We start from the raw sequence: 16959 nt of genomic DNA, 5'->3' as shown, positions 1-16959 counted from the left end.
TGTTGGGACAGCTCACCCAGCACGACCAGCGAGCAGGGTGACCTTTCTCAAGCCACTTCATCCTTTGGCCTCACATTCAGATACGGATTTTGACCCGAGCGTTCTCTGAATACCATGTGCTTTGGGTGTGAAGTCTGGGCCAAGAGGAGGTCCACGTGTCCTCGGCCCCCCAAGGGAGTACCTCAGGGCAGATGATCTTTGGTGCAAATGAATGTGGGCCTAAAATCCAGAATCTTCTGTAGGAGAGAGAGGGAGGCAGGAAAACAGTAAAAATCACCGCTCATGCCCTGTACTCAGTGCAGCAAAAACAGCCAAGAGTCTGTGTTGAATTTCAAGAGCCCTCAATGCTCACAAAACAGCTCATTTAAGAAATCTGTTTGTGGGGCACCTGGGTGGGTCAGTTGCTTAAGCGTCCGATGCTTGGTTTCAGCTCCGGTGATGATCTTGGGGTTCATGGGATCGAGCCCCGAGTCAGGCTCTGCACCGACAGCGTGGAGCCTGCTTGGGATTCTCTCTCTCTCCACCACTGAACCCTCCCCCCACCCTGCCTGCTCACTCACGTGTGCTCTCTCCTCTTGTCTCAAAATGAATAAAGATTTTTTAAAAAAGAAGAAACCTCCTTGGGGTGGAACTGTGACTACAGGGGTAAGAAGTCCTATGGACGTATACTTTTTAATTATTAAGATGTGGAAGTTCAGAGAAAAGTAACAGAAACGCGTAGATGAATTATGGCCAATGTACTTCTATTTATTTAGGGCCCACAGTTTTTTCTGTTGCTAGAGAAAGCTCAGTGGGATTTTGGGGAGTGGGAAAATCAGGACTTCTGTTTGGAGTTGGAGAAGCCAGTGGCAACCTTGTCTTGCCATGAGCTAGATCCCTGCAGACGGGCATCTCGGCTCTGAGCATCACGCGGGAGATATGACCCACGAAGACGCGTGACTGCCAGCCTGAGCAACCTGGATGGCACAGCGCTCAGGCACGCCACAGTGTCATGTACATGCCAAGGCGAGATCGGTTGGAGGCCGCTTCCAGCCATGTTGAGGCAGGTGCCCGTCAGGAAGGCAATGTCCACGGAGAATTTGTAGGATGCAAACTGGGACGAAGCACCTCCATTGCATCAGACACGGAAGACCCAGGGCTTGCTCTCTTGGAGTCGTAAGATGAAAAGTACAAATAAAGGCCCAAGAGAACCAAAGGGAGGAGGATCCATCTAAGCCCCCAGAGGGGACCCGGAGGACAGGCCAAGGGTGATCTCCCAAAACTAGAAAAAATGGCAAATTAATGACAGTCATCTCAGGCTGTCTGTTGGGATGGATTTGGTCCTGAACACAGAGCGAAAGCAGGTAGTCTGGAGAGTTGCAAAGGAGCTCCCACTTTTTCACCAGCACCCTCCCCCCACCTCTCTGGGACGTGGTCACCCATGGGACCATTAGTGACATTCCCCCATCCGCCAGCTGCTGTGAGGGGTGATCCACTGAGAACAGTGAATGCTGGAGGCAAGAGTGAAGCCCGGACTGGAATAGGAGCCTGGGGTCTCCATGCAGTCCCAGCCTGGAACAGCAACCATCCCAAAGGGGAGGCGAGGCTGAGCCCCGCCAGATGGACAGAGACACCATTGGGCCAGAAGACGCTGTCTCTTTGCTGCTGAACTCCTCAGGCTGGGCACAGATGGGTGTCTGCAAAGGCTTGTGGCCTGCAGTGCGCCCCAGGTATGTTTGCCTTCAGACCCTTCCCTGTCACCTGGATTTGCTCAAGGCCACAGTTGAATCAGTACCATAATTGTTTGAACAGATATAAAAGGTGTAGGAGAGAAGTAGCTTGTTCAATCAGTTGAGTGTAAAGGAAGTATATAAACACCAATAGGGTGACGTATCTGCTTTTCTTCACACATTTAAGGCATTTTGTTAGAGATTTATCAAAAAGAAAGTCTTAAGAAACAAAGACTATAAGAAAAAGTGACCGACTGTGAAGTCATCTTGGGGCTGAGTGGCTATTCTCTTTCCAATTGTTGGAGTCTCCCTTTCTATACCCCAGGGGAAAAAACAAAACTTTTATTTTAAAACTCAGAAGAATCCCAATAGAAAAAGTCTGGTAAGGTGCAGTTGTGAGGAGAGTATCTCTAAGCATAAGCGGGCTGGAGGATGAGATGGGTCCCTCCCTTCCCACAGGGACGACATCCAGCTTGGAATCCTTGCAGCAGATCCTGACAACTGAGGCTGAAGCCTGGCATCTGCAGGGAGGTTCTTTTGGGTACCAGTAGGTTCTGCTGTGATGAGTGCTTTCTGGCATAAAGCCAAGTTATTGGGGGCCACCATAATTGTGAGTGAGACAGGTGGTTTGTGTGTGAAATGTCTGATTTACTGGCTGTGCGGTCTGTTAACTTCGGCCAAGGATGAAAACAGTTGTATGCAAGTTTCCTAAAATGACAGGCACCGATGATGATCATGTCATCGTTATAAGCAGATGCGCATCCCCAAGATGGGCTGGACTCTGGGAGGGGGCCCCTAGGGAAAGAGGGCAGTGTTACTGCTCATTATTTTTATACTAACCACTCTCTACTGTATTCAAGTGGCCTTTAGGAGGTGGTTTTGCCGTGTGTGTGTGTGTGTGTGTGTGTGTGTGTGTGTGTGTGTGTGAAAAACACAACATACAAGCATGGTTAAGAGTCATTTAACTTTCCTGTATTGCCTTTTGATGGCATGTTAGCATGTTATGATTTCTGAAAATTATTGTAGGGAAATTAGCTTGATATTCCCTGCTAGTGTGTCTTCTCAATATGAAAAATGTGGTTTTCTGCACTAGTCCAGACCCAGGTAACCATGTGAGTAAGCCATGTTTTTTACTGTCTGTCCCATTCAGTCAGTTCCAAACATCAGACAATTTATACAAATAATTGGTGAGGTAGAAATAACCAAATTGGCCAGCTAAGCAAGTGACGGAGCTGACATTGGCCACAGGTAGTGATGCAGAAATGTGAGATGTGATCCTTGGGGACCTGTGCTTTCACTCTGTCGCTGGTGAGGCTTCTTTCCCAGGTACCTTGTCAAGGTGACTCTCACAAGGTCTGTGACAGCCTTTGTGACACATATGACTTCACAGTCTTGCTTCTCTGTCTGGCATCGTATTTCCAGGCGGTTCAGGACCCCATTTTCCTTCCACTCTGCCTGTTCGGTACCTCCTGCCCCAAATCAAGACTCCAGGAGCCACAGCCCCTCTCACCTTTCCTTCTCCCACCAAGTCCGCACCCTTCCCCAGTGTGATTTCTTCTTTTTTGTGTCGTGGGCGTATTCTACAACCACTTGGGATGTGTTTTGTGTTTGTAAGTCTTCTGAAAACGCTCTAACGTAATTCCTGAAAGTTTATTCCGTCCTGCTGGTTTATTTTAAAAAGTTTATTCATTTATTTTGAGAAAGAAAGAGAGAGAGAGAGAGAGAGCATGAGCAGGGGAAGGGGCAGAGAGAGAAGGAGAGAGAATCCCAAGCAGGCTCTGCACTGTCAGCCCAGAGCCTGATGTGGGACTCAATCCCGTGAGCTGTGAGATCACGACCTGAGCTGAAATCCAAGCGTTGGACACTTAACCAGCTGAGCCACCCAGGCATCCCCTGCCCTTCCGTTTTGAAGAAGATGTCACTTTTCACTTCATGGAGAGGCTTCTGTGGAGAAAAATGCCCCTGCATCTTGAGATCACGGATTGACCAGGAGTTTTTTAGCGGGTCCATTCATTACCTCCAGTGCCTTTGAAACACAGCAGTGAAGAGGTTTTAGGAGGCAGAGGGAGGAAGCCACCTGGCTTAGGTATGGACTGTTCTCAGCTGCAGCTTAGCGAGGGGAGAAGCACAACCTGGCCAGGGGACCCTAGAGGAGCTGGAGAAAGCTCCCCAAGTGTAGACCTGGACCAGCAGCCTCAGCATCACTTGGAACGTGTGAGCAGGTGCAGGTTGAGGCGGGGGACACCTGAGACCCTCTGAATCAGAATCTTGCATGGAAGGGTCGCTCTGCAATCTATTCTAACAAGCCATCCAGTGGACTCCGGTGCAAGCCAACCACAAGAACCATAGTTTCCAGGGGATTTGGATGCTTGGCGGCCAACAGCCCAGTGAGGTCCAGCACCTACTAATGGTAATCATGGCTGCCACTACTGAGCCTCGACTCTGTGCCCCGCTGACCTCTCTACATGTGCCGTCTCGTGGCGTCTTCACTGCGGCCTCAGAGAGAGGACTCTTGCCTGCATTCGTGGAGAGGGTGCCTCCAAGCTGGGGAGACACAGTGCCAGGGCTTCAGCGACGATGCTGTGGGCATTGCAAGGCCAGGGGGAGGCATCGGAGCGGGGACAGCTGCAGATCTCCAAGGGCATGGAGGAGGGGGGACCTGAGGAACCCCGGAGGGAGGAAGACTTTGAAGAAGAAAGAGAAGTCCTCTTCTGAGAACTCGAGGGAGGAAACGCACCCGATGGAAACGCAGGTGGTGGTCAGCCCTGCGGTCGGATATTCAGTTGCTTCTCCTGGTGGAAGCTTCCTCGATCCGACTCTGCAAGGGTGCCCCTCCGGCTGCTCCGGCTGCCTGTGGCCGTTCTCCCCACCACGCCTGAGTTGTCCAGCAGTATGGTGGGTCAGAAACCCCTTTCTGCTACAGAGCATCTCAAAATGCTAGATCTTACGTAGTGATCACTTTTTTTTTAATGTTTCTTGAGAGAGAGAGAGAGAGAGAGAGAGAGCAAGAAGGGGAGGAGCAGAGAAAGAGGCAGAGAGAGAATCCCAAATAGGCTCCTCGATGTCAGCACAGAGCCTGACTCGGGGCTCGATCCCACAAACCCTGAGATCATGACCTGGGATGAAATCAAGAGTCGGATGCTTAACCGATGGAGCCGTCCAGGCGCCCCACGTAGTGACCATTTTAAATGTATAGCTGCTCTTGCAAGAGAGTAAATGAAATCGTGTTGGCCTGAAAATGAGAACGAAGGCACAGAATAGAAGGCATAGAATAGAAAAGCAAGGAGAGCTGAAAGGGCCTGGGCTCTGTTCCCACGGGCCCGCCCTGGAGCCCACGGACCACACTGGGCCACCTGTACACAGACCCTCAAGAGAGAGACCCTGTCCACGAATCGGAGGGGTGGAAGGAAGTGGCCTTCAGCACAGGGAGATGCCAGGGGAAAAATTCAGAAAGTCACTCTTTGCGAGGAGGACAGTCCAGAGTGGGGAAGAAACGTTAGCAGGAGCCTCGATTCCACTGAAAAACCTTAGCGTCTTAGTGAACCCAGCCAGCTACCAGTGCAACGAAGGCATGTCGCTGGGGTTCCTCAGGTGTCCCTAGGCGTGAGAGCACCAAGGTGCGAAGGAAAAAAAGATATCCTTACACCCATCAGCCAGGAGCATTCATATGCTTGGTAGGTGTTACAGGTGGTAAAACTTCAGAAACCATCAATAAGGACACGGAAGGACAGACTGACCAAGAAAGAACATTGTAATCTGACACGCATTACAGAAAGGGACAAAAAAAAAAAAAAAAGGAAAAAGTTTTCTTTTTCTGTTTAGCTTTTCTTAAAAACACCTCCTGGAATGTTTTACTGCAGTGACAATATGGTCTGTGCCCACCAACTTCCACATTTTGCTACAACCAAAGGAAGATAAGGGAGAACACGGAGTCAAAGGGCACACGTTCATTTAATCAAGAGAGGGAGAAAGGATGATCTGAATTTCAGGACAAACTAAAATGGTTTCTCTTACGAAAGACAACTGAGTACTATCGTGGATGCTAACAACAGCTCTCTATAGGACTGCAAAAATATTCTTCGTTGGGTCACTTTGATGCCAACTTTGGATCAGGAGCAGTGGCTGAACAGAGCTTTTTGGAAAGCTAAGCCAAAGTAGATCACACATTTTGTTCTGTAGGGTCTAGTGATAAGGGATGGAACGTGGGAGAAATTAGCGGAGGAAACGGACGGTATTTTTCTTAGACTGCCTATCCAAAATGGCACGTGACTCACCTTTGCTTCGTGCCAGACCTGACTCATAGTCAATTCGAAATTGAGTCCCTTGGCAACTTGGCAAGTCCCTGAACGTCAGATTTTCTGAAGTGTTGATTAAATACAATTCATGTGTTTGAATACTCTAGACTACCTGGAGACAGGGTTTCTATTTTGATGACGAAAAGCAAAGCATCAGCTTTGTTCTTGCCAGTATAAAGTACATGCTTTTTCAGACTGAGGCCCCAGAAATATATATGTACCAACAGCCCGAGCTTTTTTCTCAAAAGTATTTTAGAATATACTAAAGTCCCTGGACAAATAGAATCAAGATTTTTTCCATAGAACATGGAAGAAAATCCTGTCACTTAGAAAAGCTTAAATGTAGGTATTCTCAGTGAAATTCATTATGTGGTGAAAGACCCCTAATTTGACTCTTGCCTACCACATGATTTTGTGTGATTCTGAATGGACTTGCTACTTTAATGGGCCTGGCAGAGTAAGTTTCTGCAACACATACCCTCAGGGATAGATGAAATAATTTGTTGGCTGGGGCTCCTTTTGTAATTTGCAAAAGAGGAGTCATGATAACCACGCTGCAGAGGGCGTTGGATTAAATTGGAGGCAGCTAAATAGTATCCATTACAACATTGCGGAATGGCTACACCCAACTACCATTATATGATTTCCAAACATCAATGTTGGACTATACTATCTGGTAGTAATTAGCCAATGGTCTAATGTTTTAGGTGACTCTCATAGCCAGACATCAGCATAAAGAATCCTGTGTAGCTATTTGCTGAAACAGGCACATGACGGCACAATGAAACTTTAGTTTTAAGATGACTGAGCTTAATTGAAGGATGGTCAACCATTATGGCTGCTTGGAGAAACGAGATACCTCATCCCAATGGAGTCCTTTCGAGAAGGTGACTTCCCTCTCTGCCCCGTGGATCTCTCCTTAGCCCAATCTGTCATAGGGCTTTCTGTTGTATCCTAAGGAAACCGTGCTATTCCCATATATGAAAGAAATCCACTCCCTATCATTATTGACACCCTCATTTAAACACATGAAAATAGTCAAGAATCACTAAACAATCTTTTTTTTTTTCTTAATGCGTGAAAGAGGAGCAATGAACTGATCAGAGGAACTAACCCCAAAGGAAGTAGGGTTTATTTAGGAAACAAAATAGAACTTTAAGTATTTTTTGTGTTTGCCTCAGAGAATTGTAATGGATTATCACATACGTAAAACAAGAGCAGGGAATTACTGAAAAATAAATGAATAAAAGGACATCCAAAACCTCTTGGAAATTAAATACACAGACAAATTTTGGTGAAATTTTTGATATTCACAGATAAAGAGGAAACTCATGCCAGCTTCAAGAGATAAGATCATACAGAGTTGGAAAGAACCATGTTAGCATACAGATTTTCATCTGTGAGGCAGGATGCCAGGAAAGAAGGAACCAAGAATAGAATCTTGAAGAAGGATTGTGATCTGAATCTTGCTTGGATTTAGCCATACTGATCATCAAGGATATGGATTAGATGAAGACAATCTTCAGACACAAGAGGGCTTAGAGAGTAACTGGATCCAAATTAGATTGTTCTGACAATACAACTACTCAAATATATAATCCAAATAATGGAAAATAAATCTAGAAAAGGGAAGGGTGTGATAATACAACTGTTGCATTTCATAAAAGTTCTTATAATAGAAACATAATGTAAAATAGTTATATATTTTTAATTTGCATTTTATATGTATATACTAATAATCTTATATCATAATTTATATATTTAGTGTATAATATTTAACAAGATTATGTTGAATCATAACCATAATTATATAACATTAAATCATTAATAATAATTATATACTTTTTGTATTTCTAGTTAACATTAATAAACATATGAACATATCTAATATTTATAATAAATATTTTGACATTGTGGCATTCATATTTAATACATATCATAGGTATACTGATGAAAATATCAGGGTAATTTACCTATTGATTAGATAGGAGTCTTTGGTTCCAAGAGAAAGAAACATGTCTTGAACTGGTTAAGAGAAGTGGGTTTTTGTGGGAGTTTTTTGGCTCCCATGACTGGGAATTTTAAGAGATGAATCCTCATTATGGTCATGGCGGAGTCCAGGTACCCAATTACTGTCTTAGGACTGTGTTTTCTCCCATCCCTGAACAAGTTCTCTCCATGTGCTCATCCAAATGGCTATTTATCCAAGACTCTGCCATTCCATTGACTCCAGGCCAGTGAGACCAGCTTCCCCAGGAGCTCTGGTGGGAAGGTCCAGAGGCAGGCCTTGATTTGTCCAGCTGAGCACACGTGCCCTCCTTGGGTCTACCGTTGTGTGCACGGTTTAAATTGGCCAGATTTTGGTTCCTCTCACGCCCATCCCCCAGGGCCCAGGGTAGTTAGGGGCAGTTGTTAGACTCACCCAGATGTTGAGAAATAGGTTGGCCGCAGGAAGCAGGAATTCATTCAGCACTAACAGGGAGGGGGACAGTGCTGGACAGACAAAAACAGCAGCTGTTGTCTATGTCTTAATAGAAGTGACTGGAATCCAGTCCTGCCTTTCAGTGGTGGAAATTGAAATTTTCCCTGCCCATTTTCCTGGGTGTATTAGGATTCTAGGCTTAAACGTATGTCTCAGGCTCTGGAGAAGTATGCATTGATTACATCATTGACTCTTAAGAGAATTCAGATTCCAGAGAATCTATTTTAGATCCATTAGTGCTTTCAAAGTCTTCATTATCCTGCCTTCTTGAAGAAAATTGTGTGTGTGTGTGTGTGTGTGTGTGTGTGTGTGTGTGTGTGTGTGTAATGATCCTCTATCGTGAACTGGCTGTACTGTTACCTGCATCGTGCAGTACCTCTGAGGGGCCCGTGATTACACTGAAAAATGATACAACTCTTTTTAAAGTATTGCTATTTACAGTACAGTAGAAATTACATCTGGTGCAACCCATCAACTCAAGATGGAAATTTTCGCGTGTCAGTGAAAAATGCTAGGGGGACGTGGTGGTTCAAAATTATTTGCGGATGTATATGACAGAAACTATCGGCAAACACGTGTCAGTTTGCACTACTGATTCAAGAGCACTTTTCCAGTATCTCCCCTGTTTCTTCCCTTTTTTCTTAGTTCTTAGAACATAGGGAATTAAACCAAAGTAGTCGGGATGAAAGATGAGCATCGGTTATTGGCTATCAATAGTGTGCGGAAATCATAGGCATCAGTGAGAGGGGAAAAAGAATCCTTTCTGTGAGACATTGTCTCTGGTCCACATCAATGTGGTGAAAGTGACCCTTGGGGAATCTCCCTTAGTCATGACTAGCAAGAGAGCACGATTTAGGGTACAAGACCTTGCACTTACATTCAATAAAATCACTCAAAACTGAATCCGTTACAAGAGTCCTTGGAAGATCCTTATGTTTAGTGTTTGAAATTTTTTTGGTGACTTTGTAAATGAAAAACTCAATGACGTGGGTACTGAATGGAACATGACGGTGTTCACCTTGAGGAACTGGAAGCCGTAAGTTAGCATTTTCCTCTTTACACCTTAGCTAGTGAAATTTCTGGAAGCTCTCATTGAGACAGAAGGGCATTTGAACCACAGGATTATAAAATTTAGGTGGAGGACAGTGAAGGGGTTAGTATTCCTTACTCAGGCTCTATGGCCATTCATTTGGAAGAGAATTTAATCAAGAATTTACATTAGGCTTCTGCTAAAGACAAATTAAGTGTGGTTTTCACATTTGCAAAAATCTTGCAGTGGTAACTTTTTAGGTCAAAAAGGTTGTTCACGCCTTGAGAGAAGAGCAGACTTGCCAGCAAATTAATTAGCTCAAAAATCACGAGCTTGGGGCGCCTGGGTGGCGCAGTCGGTTAAGCGTCCGACTTCAGCCAGGTCACGATCTCGCGGTCCGTGAGTTCGAGCCCCGCGTCAGGCTCTGGGCTGATGGCTCGGAGCCTGGAGCCTGTTTCCGATGCTGTGTCTCCCTCTCTCTCTGCCCCTCCCCCGTTCATGCACTGTCTCTCTCTGTCCCAAAAATAAATAAATAAATAGAATCAATAAAGAAAAAAAAAATTCTCCTGCACCATTATCTTACTCAGAAATGGTCAAAACATCTTACAGCTCACAGGGCTAACAGTAGGAACCAGCCCAGAGGAGACTCAAAGCTGGGGCAGGGCGAGGGAGGTGGTGATGTCCGATTCTAAGCGAAGATTCTCAGACCGACGGGGTTGACTGCAGACAGACATGAAAAACACACCGAGCCAGGTTGGAGCCTCACAGGAATGTTCCTTCCTATCTCCAGATCGGGGCCGGCTTTGACGGCTCCCCCAGCAGTGTTTCAGGAAGTTGTTTGCTGATCTCTCCTTGGCCAGTCCCCTGAGGTGGGTCCCTTCTCCCTGGGCCTTTATGCACTTGTTCCTCCCGTGCCTGGGTGACCACCTTCCTGACAGTGTGGCCGCCCTTACCTGGACCCCGGGGGCGGCGCATGGGTGGACCCTCACCGAACACCTGTCCGGTGGGTTCAAGGATGCAGTTACTCTGGCCCTGGGAAGGTGATCCATTAGAAGGGACTTGCCCGGGCAGGAGGGGAGCTCCGGAAATGGCAGTCTTTACCGTATATTGTTAAAATGGTTTCACACATACACGCCGAATATAGACTCCTCACACCTTGTCGACTTAGGTTTGCAGTTGGCTCAATTTAGAGCAGTGACTTTCTACTTGCTTTTTTTGCTCCCAAACATCTGTAGGGTGTAAAGCAAGCCCAGGCCAGCATTCTGGATCGCATAACTGGAGAGAAAGGGGATGGGGAGGGCTTGGCGTCCCCCATCCGCCAGGGATGTATTCCAAGTGTCCAGGACGCGAGTGTGGCAGGAGGACCCCCTAGCCGCAGGCGGTCCCGGAGGCTTCTTTGGGGTTACTTCACGCTCGGGTGACCCCTGGGGTGGGAAGAGGGGGACCAGGACTGGACCGAGCCACCTGCTTGGGACCCTGCTGCATGCTGACACCTCCCTCCAACCAGCCAGCCCCACTCCACCTGTGCAGACACACCTCGAGTTGACATTAGCAGATGGCACCTAGGAAAAACACTGAAAGAAGGCGGGTATTGTCAACAGCGCTCGCTGCGTGCGGTTCGGACACATCGCCTCGCGCATTTGTGCCTCTAAACAATTCCTCCTTTGTGCTCTGGTCTTTCCTTTCGAGCTCTGTTGTGAGTCTGTGTTTTGTTGTTGTTGTTTTTTTATATATATGTAATTTTGTTCTTTTGTTTATTTCATTGTTCGGGATCTCAAATAAGCCAGCCCCTCGAGGAATGCTCTCCTTGGCGCTCTTTTGGGTTCATTAATTCTATGTTGCTAAGTCTGCTGTCCGGTTAAAAGCATGTCCCTGTGAGGCCATCACGGGACTCCAGGTCGTGATCACGTGCAGTGAGCCCTGGGCACCCCTACGGCCTTAATTCACTGTAGCAATCCAGCAACGACGTATTGGGGAAACGGTTTTACAACAAGACAGCCGGAAACCGCAGCACAGCGCGGTCCTTGCTTCCTGGACCGCCGGGAACAGGGCTGAGATCGGATGTCTTGAGGCTTAAAATCTGTTTCTACATTAAATTCGAAGTAAACACGTCTGGTGTGTAGCTGGTCCAGGGTGATGTCCTCCTGTCCTACAGGCATGGAGCGTTCGGTGACCTTAGGGAACCCGGAGGCTCGCTGTACTTCCATAGTTAATGTATCTCTGAAGGGCTTGCTTGGATGTTGTGCCAAATGGCTACAGTGTTCCCCGTCATTACTATTTCAGTGTAACCCTCGCTCTGATCGTTGCAAATCTCTGCCTCTCGTTCTTCCTGCTGCAGTAAATCTCACTCAGGAACAAGAGAACCCCAACCAGAGCCATTTGCGTTCTGGTTCCTTCTCATTGGTCTTGGAGGTAATCTTCCAGGATCCCCTCTTGTTTGGACCAGAGCTCCCTGCTCACATGTAAAAAACAACGAAGGGGAGGAAACAAATTAGATAAAAATGAAGGGGGAGCCAGATGCGGACGAGGCATGAAGTTTGACCCTGTAGGGCGGATTCCGAATGTTCCTGTGGAACGTTTGTCAGAAGCTCCCACACAGTATTATTTACTTCTCATTTTGTTTATGTCTGGAAAGGATGGTCTTGGGGGAAGAACTCACTTCAGAACAACTTCAGCGGAAGCAAGGGTCAGGCTGGAAAGCACGGCAAACGCTGTGTCATTTGTCGGAATTTTTAAACGCGTCTGCCCGCAGTCACACACGCGGGTAAAAAAGCCAAAAGTCTGATCCGGAACGTGCTGACGTTTGAGGGCAAGTTTTGCTCTCGATCACGTACCGGCACACGGCTCCCTCCGAGTCATAAGGCGCTTCTGGAGGAAGCTGTGAGGCCCGATCGGGTCTGCCCCCTGAATTCCACCGTCCAGGGGAGTCAGGCGGGTTGGTGTTCACATGCGCTCGGCCGTGTGGAGACGTGCCGGCTGACGTGTCCTTGCCGTGTTTTGTCCAGTGAGCCTGCCCCTGGGGCCCGGCAGTCCCCGTGGCACGGACGGGGCCCCACCGGTGCCGTCCGAGGCCGAGGAGACCGTGTCTGTCGGCAGCTGTTTTGCCTCCGAGGACACAACCGAAGACTCAGGAGTGGTGAGCTCCCCGTCAGACATCGTGTCCCTGGATTCCCAGCACGACAGCGTGAAATCCAAAGATAAGTGGGCCACGGACCAGGAAGACGGCAGCGACCAGGACCTGGCTGGGACCCCAGAACTGGGTCCCCGGAAGAGCCCCACGCGGGAGAGGAACAGCTCTGGGCGACGGCACTCGAGGTGAGTCACGGGACAGCTGGAGAGGGAGGGCCCATCCTGGACTCGAGGAGGAAGGTCTGCGGGTCGTGGTGACCCGACAAATGCATGCCGGGTGCCCTCCGCAGCTGCCACTCCCTGATTTGGGGGTGCGATCCACAGCCGGGTGTTCACGCTCTTTCTAGACACGCGGGGGTTTAGAAGTACGGTGAAACCTTGGCTTGCGAGTAACTCGTTCTGCGAGGGTTCCACACGACAAGCAAATATTTCTAGTCAATTTTGACTTGATGAACGAGCGATGCCTTGCAACACAAGTCGCACGTGACGCCCAATGTGGTCACGCCTGAGCCAATGGTTCTTGAAATGCGCCTTGATGTACGAGTGCTTTGGATGACAAGCATGTTCTGGGAATAAATTATGCTTGCAGACCAAGGTCTTACTGTAATACCTAACATGGGCTAGTTTGTTTTTCCTTTTATATAAATGGGACCATAATCTCAGTGCCCTTTTTTCTTTTCTTTTTTTTTTAATTTTTTTTTTTAACATTTATTTATTTTTAAGACAGAGAGAGACAGAGCATGAACGGGGGAGGGTCAGAGAGAGGGAGACACAGAATCTGAAACAGGCTCCAGGCTCTGAGCTGTCAGCACAGAGCCTGACGCAGGGCTTGAACTCACGGACCGCGAGATCGTGACCTGAGCCGAAGTCGGCCGCTTAACCGACTGAGCCACCCAGGCGCCCCTCAGTGCCCTTTTTTCCGTCAAGTTTTAAAGATTGATCCATGAGGATACATGTCTTATTAGTTCATTTATTTTCTTTTTTTTTAATTAAAAAAAAATTGGTTTTTTTTTTTTATGTTAGAGAGGGAAAGAGAGCTCACGAGTGAGGTGTGGGGGGCATGGAGCCTGACACGGGGCTCGATCCCATGACCTGAACCAAAATCAGGAGTCACACCTCGACCTACTGAACCACCTGGGGACCCCTTATTTTTCTTTTAAACTTAACTAATGGGCACTGAGGTCTTTCTGGTTTTCCACCCACTGGAAACAGTGAGGCAGGTATACATATGCTCCTGTTAACACATAGAGAGCTTTCTAGAAGAGACGTTACTAGACGTTCAGAAAAGTCATCTTCAACCATGGACTATTGGCCAGTTTTTCTCCACCGTGATTGGCTTACACACCCTCCAGTGGTCTCTAATGGCCTGGCACTCCTCACCTGCACTGGCCCATGCCATCAGCAGACCTCGTACGTTCGCCGGTCCTACGGGTTCAAATGGCATTTCATGCTTTTTAATTTACAATTCTCTGATCAGTAAGAATGAGCATCTTGTGATGTGTGCATTAGTGTAGGAATTGTCTTTTCATAGACTGTTCTTTAAAAAAAAAAACTGGGATGTTACTTAAAAAAAAAATTCAGGGGGCGCCTGGGTGGCGCAGTCGGTTAAGCGTCCGACTTCAGCCAGGTCACGATCTCGAGGTCTGTGAGTTCGAGCCCCGCGTCAGGCTCTGGGCTGATGGCTCGGAGCCTGGAGCCTGTTTCCGATTCTCTCTCTCCCTCTCTCTGCCCCTGCCCTGTTCACTCTCTCTCCCAAGATAAGTAAACATTAAAAAAAGTAAATAAGTTAAAAAAAACTAAACGTTCATCCATTTCTTCTTAATCTGTTAAATCAGTTCTTGACTACCCACGGAGAGTCTTCAAGACCGTGGTTTACATGTAACTCTGTGTTCCTTCGTTGCATAAAAATTGCTTTTTAATTTTAATAATGTCAGATTTCTCCCCTTTTCCCTGAACGCGGAAATTCCCCTGCATATTTGAGAGCCCCTTCCCACACCCTGAAGGACTCAAGATGAGCTGAATTTCTCATGAAAGTTTAGTGTTGCTTTCTCGTATCTGGGCTTCTCAACAACCTGGGTTTATTTTCGGGTGTGATGTGAAGGAGGAAATCTATTTTTACCCCTGACTCCTCGCTCTACCCTGGTTTCCTTGTATACCACCTGCCCCCTGCGTTCTGTTCCTTTCGTAGCTGGATTTTTGGTCCTGCCACGTCCCTCCCCCCACCCCAGCACCCACTGTCTTTGTTTTCTTCAGTCTTGCCCAGAAAGGCAGGTTAATTCTCTTCAGTCTTGCCCAGAAAGGCCCATCAGTTTTTTTCACCCTTTAGATAATTTTAAGAGCCAGTCCACACAAACGATGTTATGGAAATATTAACAAGAATGAGACCAAGAACGTCAGCCCGTAAGCCGACCCCCAAAAGAAACGAATGCCTTTGTGTTTGCCACATTTTGGTCCAGCCCAGTCCATGCGAACACGCAGATCTTTATCTGGTTAATGTAATTGTCAATAATAATTTATTTTGATTCATTTTTCGCCCAAGGACGTATCATGAGCATTTTCCCATTTGTTAATTACACTCTCTAATAGTTTTAACGTGTAGGTCCTCAGACTTAAGGACAATTCCAAGGCCAAGTGTGTATTTCACTGGCCAGAAAACTAGAATGCGGCCCTTGCTCTGTCCTTCCCCCTCACCTTCCCCCCGCCCCCCCCTGCACACAAGGCACGTTAGCCTGTGCCGTGTGCATCTGTGAGAGCAGAGAACAATTACGGTGTTTCCTTCTTAGTCCATTTAACGTTCAAAAAAATCTCTTTCTACAGTAATCCTCAGGTGTGTTCTGTGAGTGTGCACGGAGATTGCGTTCCCAGAGCTCTACATCTGAAGTTCATCAGACATTTTTCCTTCTGGCCCCTAGGGATGCTGTTGTTAACCCTCCTTTGCTTTGCTGGCATCGACCCCTGATGCAAAGCATTGCTGCTTTCTCTCCAAATGTGAGAGTTAACATTGCCCCTGGCCACAGCCAGGGATAATCATGGAGTCTTTGGAACCTGATGCTTTCTCCCAGCAGGGAGTAGGGGATGTTTTTCTGCCCTTATCTCTGGGGTGCCATGGAATTTGAGAGTAGGCGGTGGGGAGGGAGGGGGCTCTGACAGACCCACAGGGGAACCCCCAGCACTGATGAGTTGCCTGGCCTTCGAGAGTCCGCACGACTTTGCGGAGATAGTGTCTCCTCCCACTCAGAGGTGTCCTGAGCCTGTAAATGCCCAGTGTGCGTGGCACAGTACACGTTCCCTTGCTCTCAAGTGGTTGCATTGTCAAAGTCACTACGGTTAGTTCAGGAAACGGGGCGCCGTGAATTTTCCTGGCAGGTCACTTTTCTTCTCTGGGCTTCCAGCAGCCCGGCAGTGTCCTAAGGATGCAGATAGCCTCTGAGCCCCTCAGCTCTGTCTGTGCTGTTCCATTATCTGCCGCAGACGTGGGATCCCCTCTCTGCCCCAGGACTTCTCATGGAATGACCATCGTTAGTGCATTACTGTGATTCAGAGGAAATGTCTGTTTGGTCCTATTTCTCCTAGATATTTGGTCTACACCCACAGTTGCGGGCTTACAGCTCCCAAAGCCCTTGGGATTTCTGAAGTGTGGAGAGTAGTAGAGATGCCTTTTGTTATGTTAATGGAGCCTTTTGGAAAGCACCCCTGGGGCGGGGCGGGGTGGGGGCATGCAGGGTGCCAGTGGGGGCAACTAATTGACTAAAGTCACTCCCTGACCTTCCGGGGGGAGGGGAGAGGGGCTGGAGGCAAGGTCAGCCATTGGCTAGTGACTCAGTCAATCATGACTATGCAATGCAGCCTCCATAAACTCTCAAAAGGAGGGTGTTGGAAAACTTCCAGATTTGGTGAACGGGAACAGGTAGAAGGGGATGGGAACAGGTTGGGGGGAGTGGCGCCTGGGGAAGGGTGGGATTTCTGTGCCCCCAAATCGTATCTCTCCTTATGCCTCTCTTCTTCCGGCTACTGATTCACATCCTTTCTTATATCCATTAATAAACGGGCCAACCTAGGTGTTTCTCTGAGTTCTGTGACTCATCCTGGCAAATTGATTGAACCTACGGAGGAGGGCGTCAGAGCCCCCAGTCTGTAGCCATGGGTCTGAGCTGGAGGCTGGTGTCTCTCAAGGGTGGGAGTGGGGAGGGGCACCTGGGTGGGCGTCAGACTTCAGCTCCGGTCATGATCTCATAGTCCGTGAGTTCGAGCCCCACATCAGGTTCTGTGCTGACAGCTCGGAGCCTGGAGCCTGCAGCCTGCTTCGGGTTCTGT

At 47.8% G+C, this 16959-nt stretch overlaps 1 protein-coding gene across 9 annotated transcripts in view; it reads left to right on the top strand.

Annotated features, from left to right (window-relative positions):
- The window catches only part of COBL (cordon-bleu WH2 repeat protein), a 275514-nt gene that overhangs the window by 236710 nt on the left and 21845 nt on the right, over window positions 1-16959 (top strand). For all 9 annotated transcript variants that reach the window (XM_045052139.1, XM_023250180.2, XM_045052146.1 and 6 more), the window contains one exon: window positions 12522-12831. In XM_045052139.1, the coding sequence (XP_044908074.1) occupies window positions 12522-12831 (310 nt within the window). The remainder of the gene's footprint in view (window positions 1-12521; window positions 12832-16959) is intronic.

The sequence above is a fragment of the Felis catus genome, chromosome A2, assembly GCF_018350175.1.
Source record: "Felis catus isolate Fca126 chromosome A2, F.catus_Fca126_mat1.0, whole genome shotgun sequence".
In the NCBI taxonomy this organism is placed as follows: Eukaryota; Metazoa; Chordata; class Mammalia; order Carnivora; family Felidae; genus Felis; species Felis catus.
Note: the sequence above shows the minus strand (reverse complement) of the source record. Positions and strands in the feature narration are given on the sequence as shown.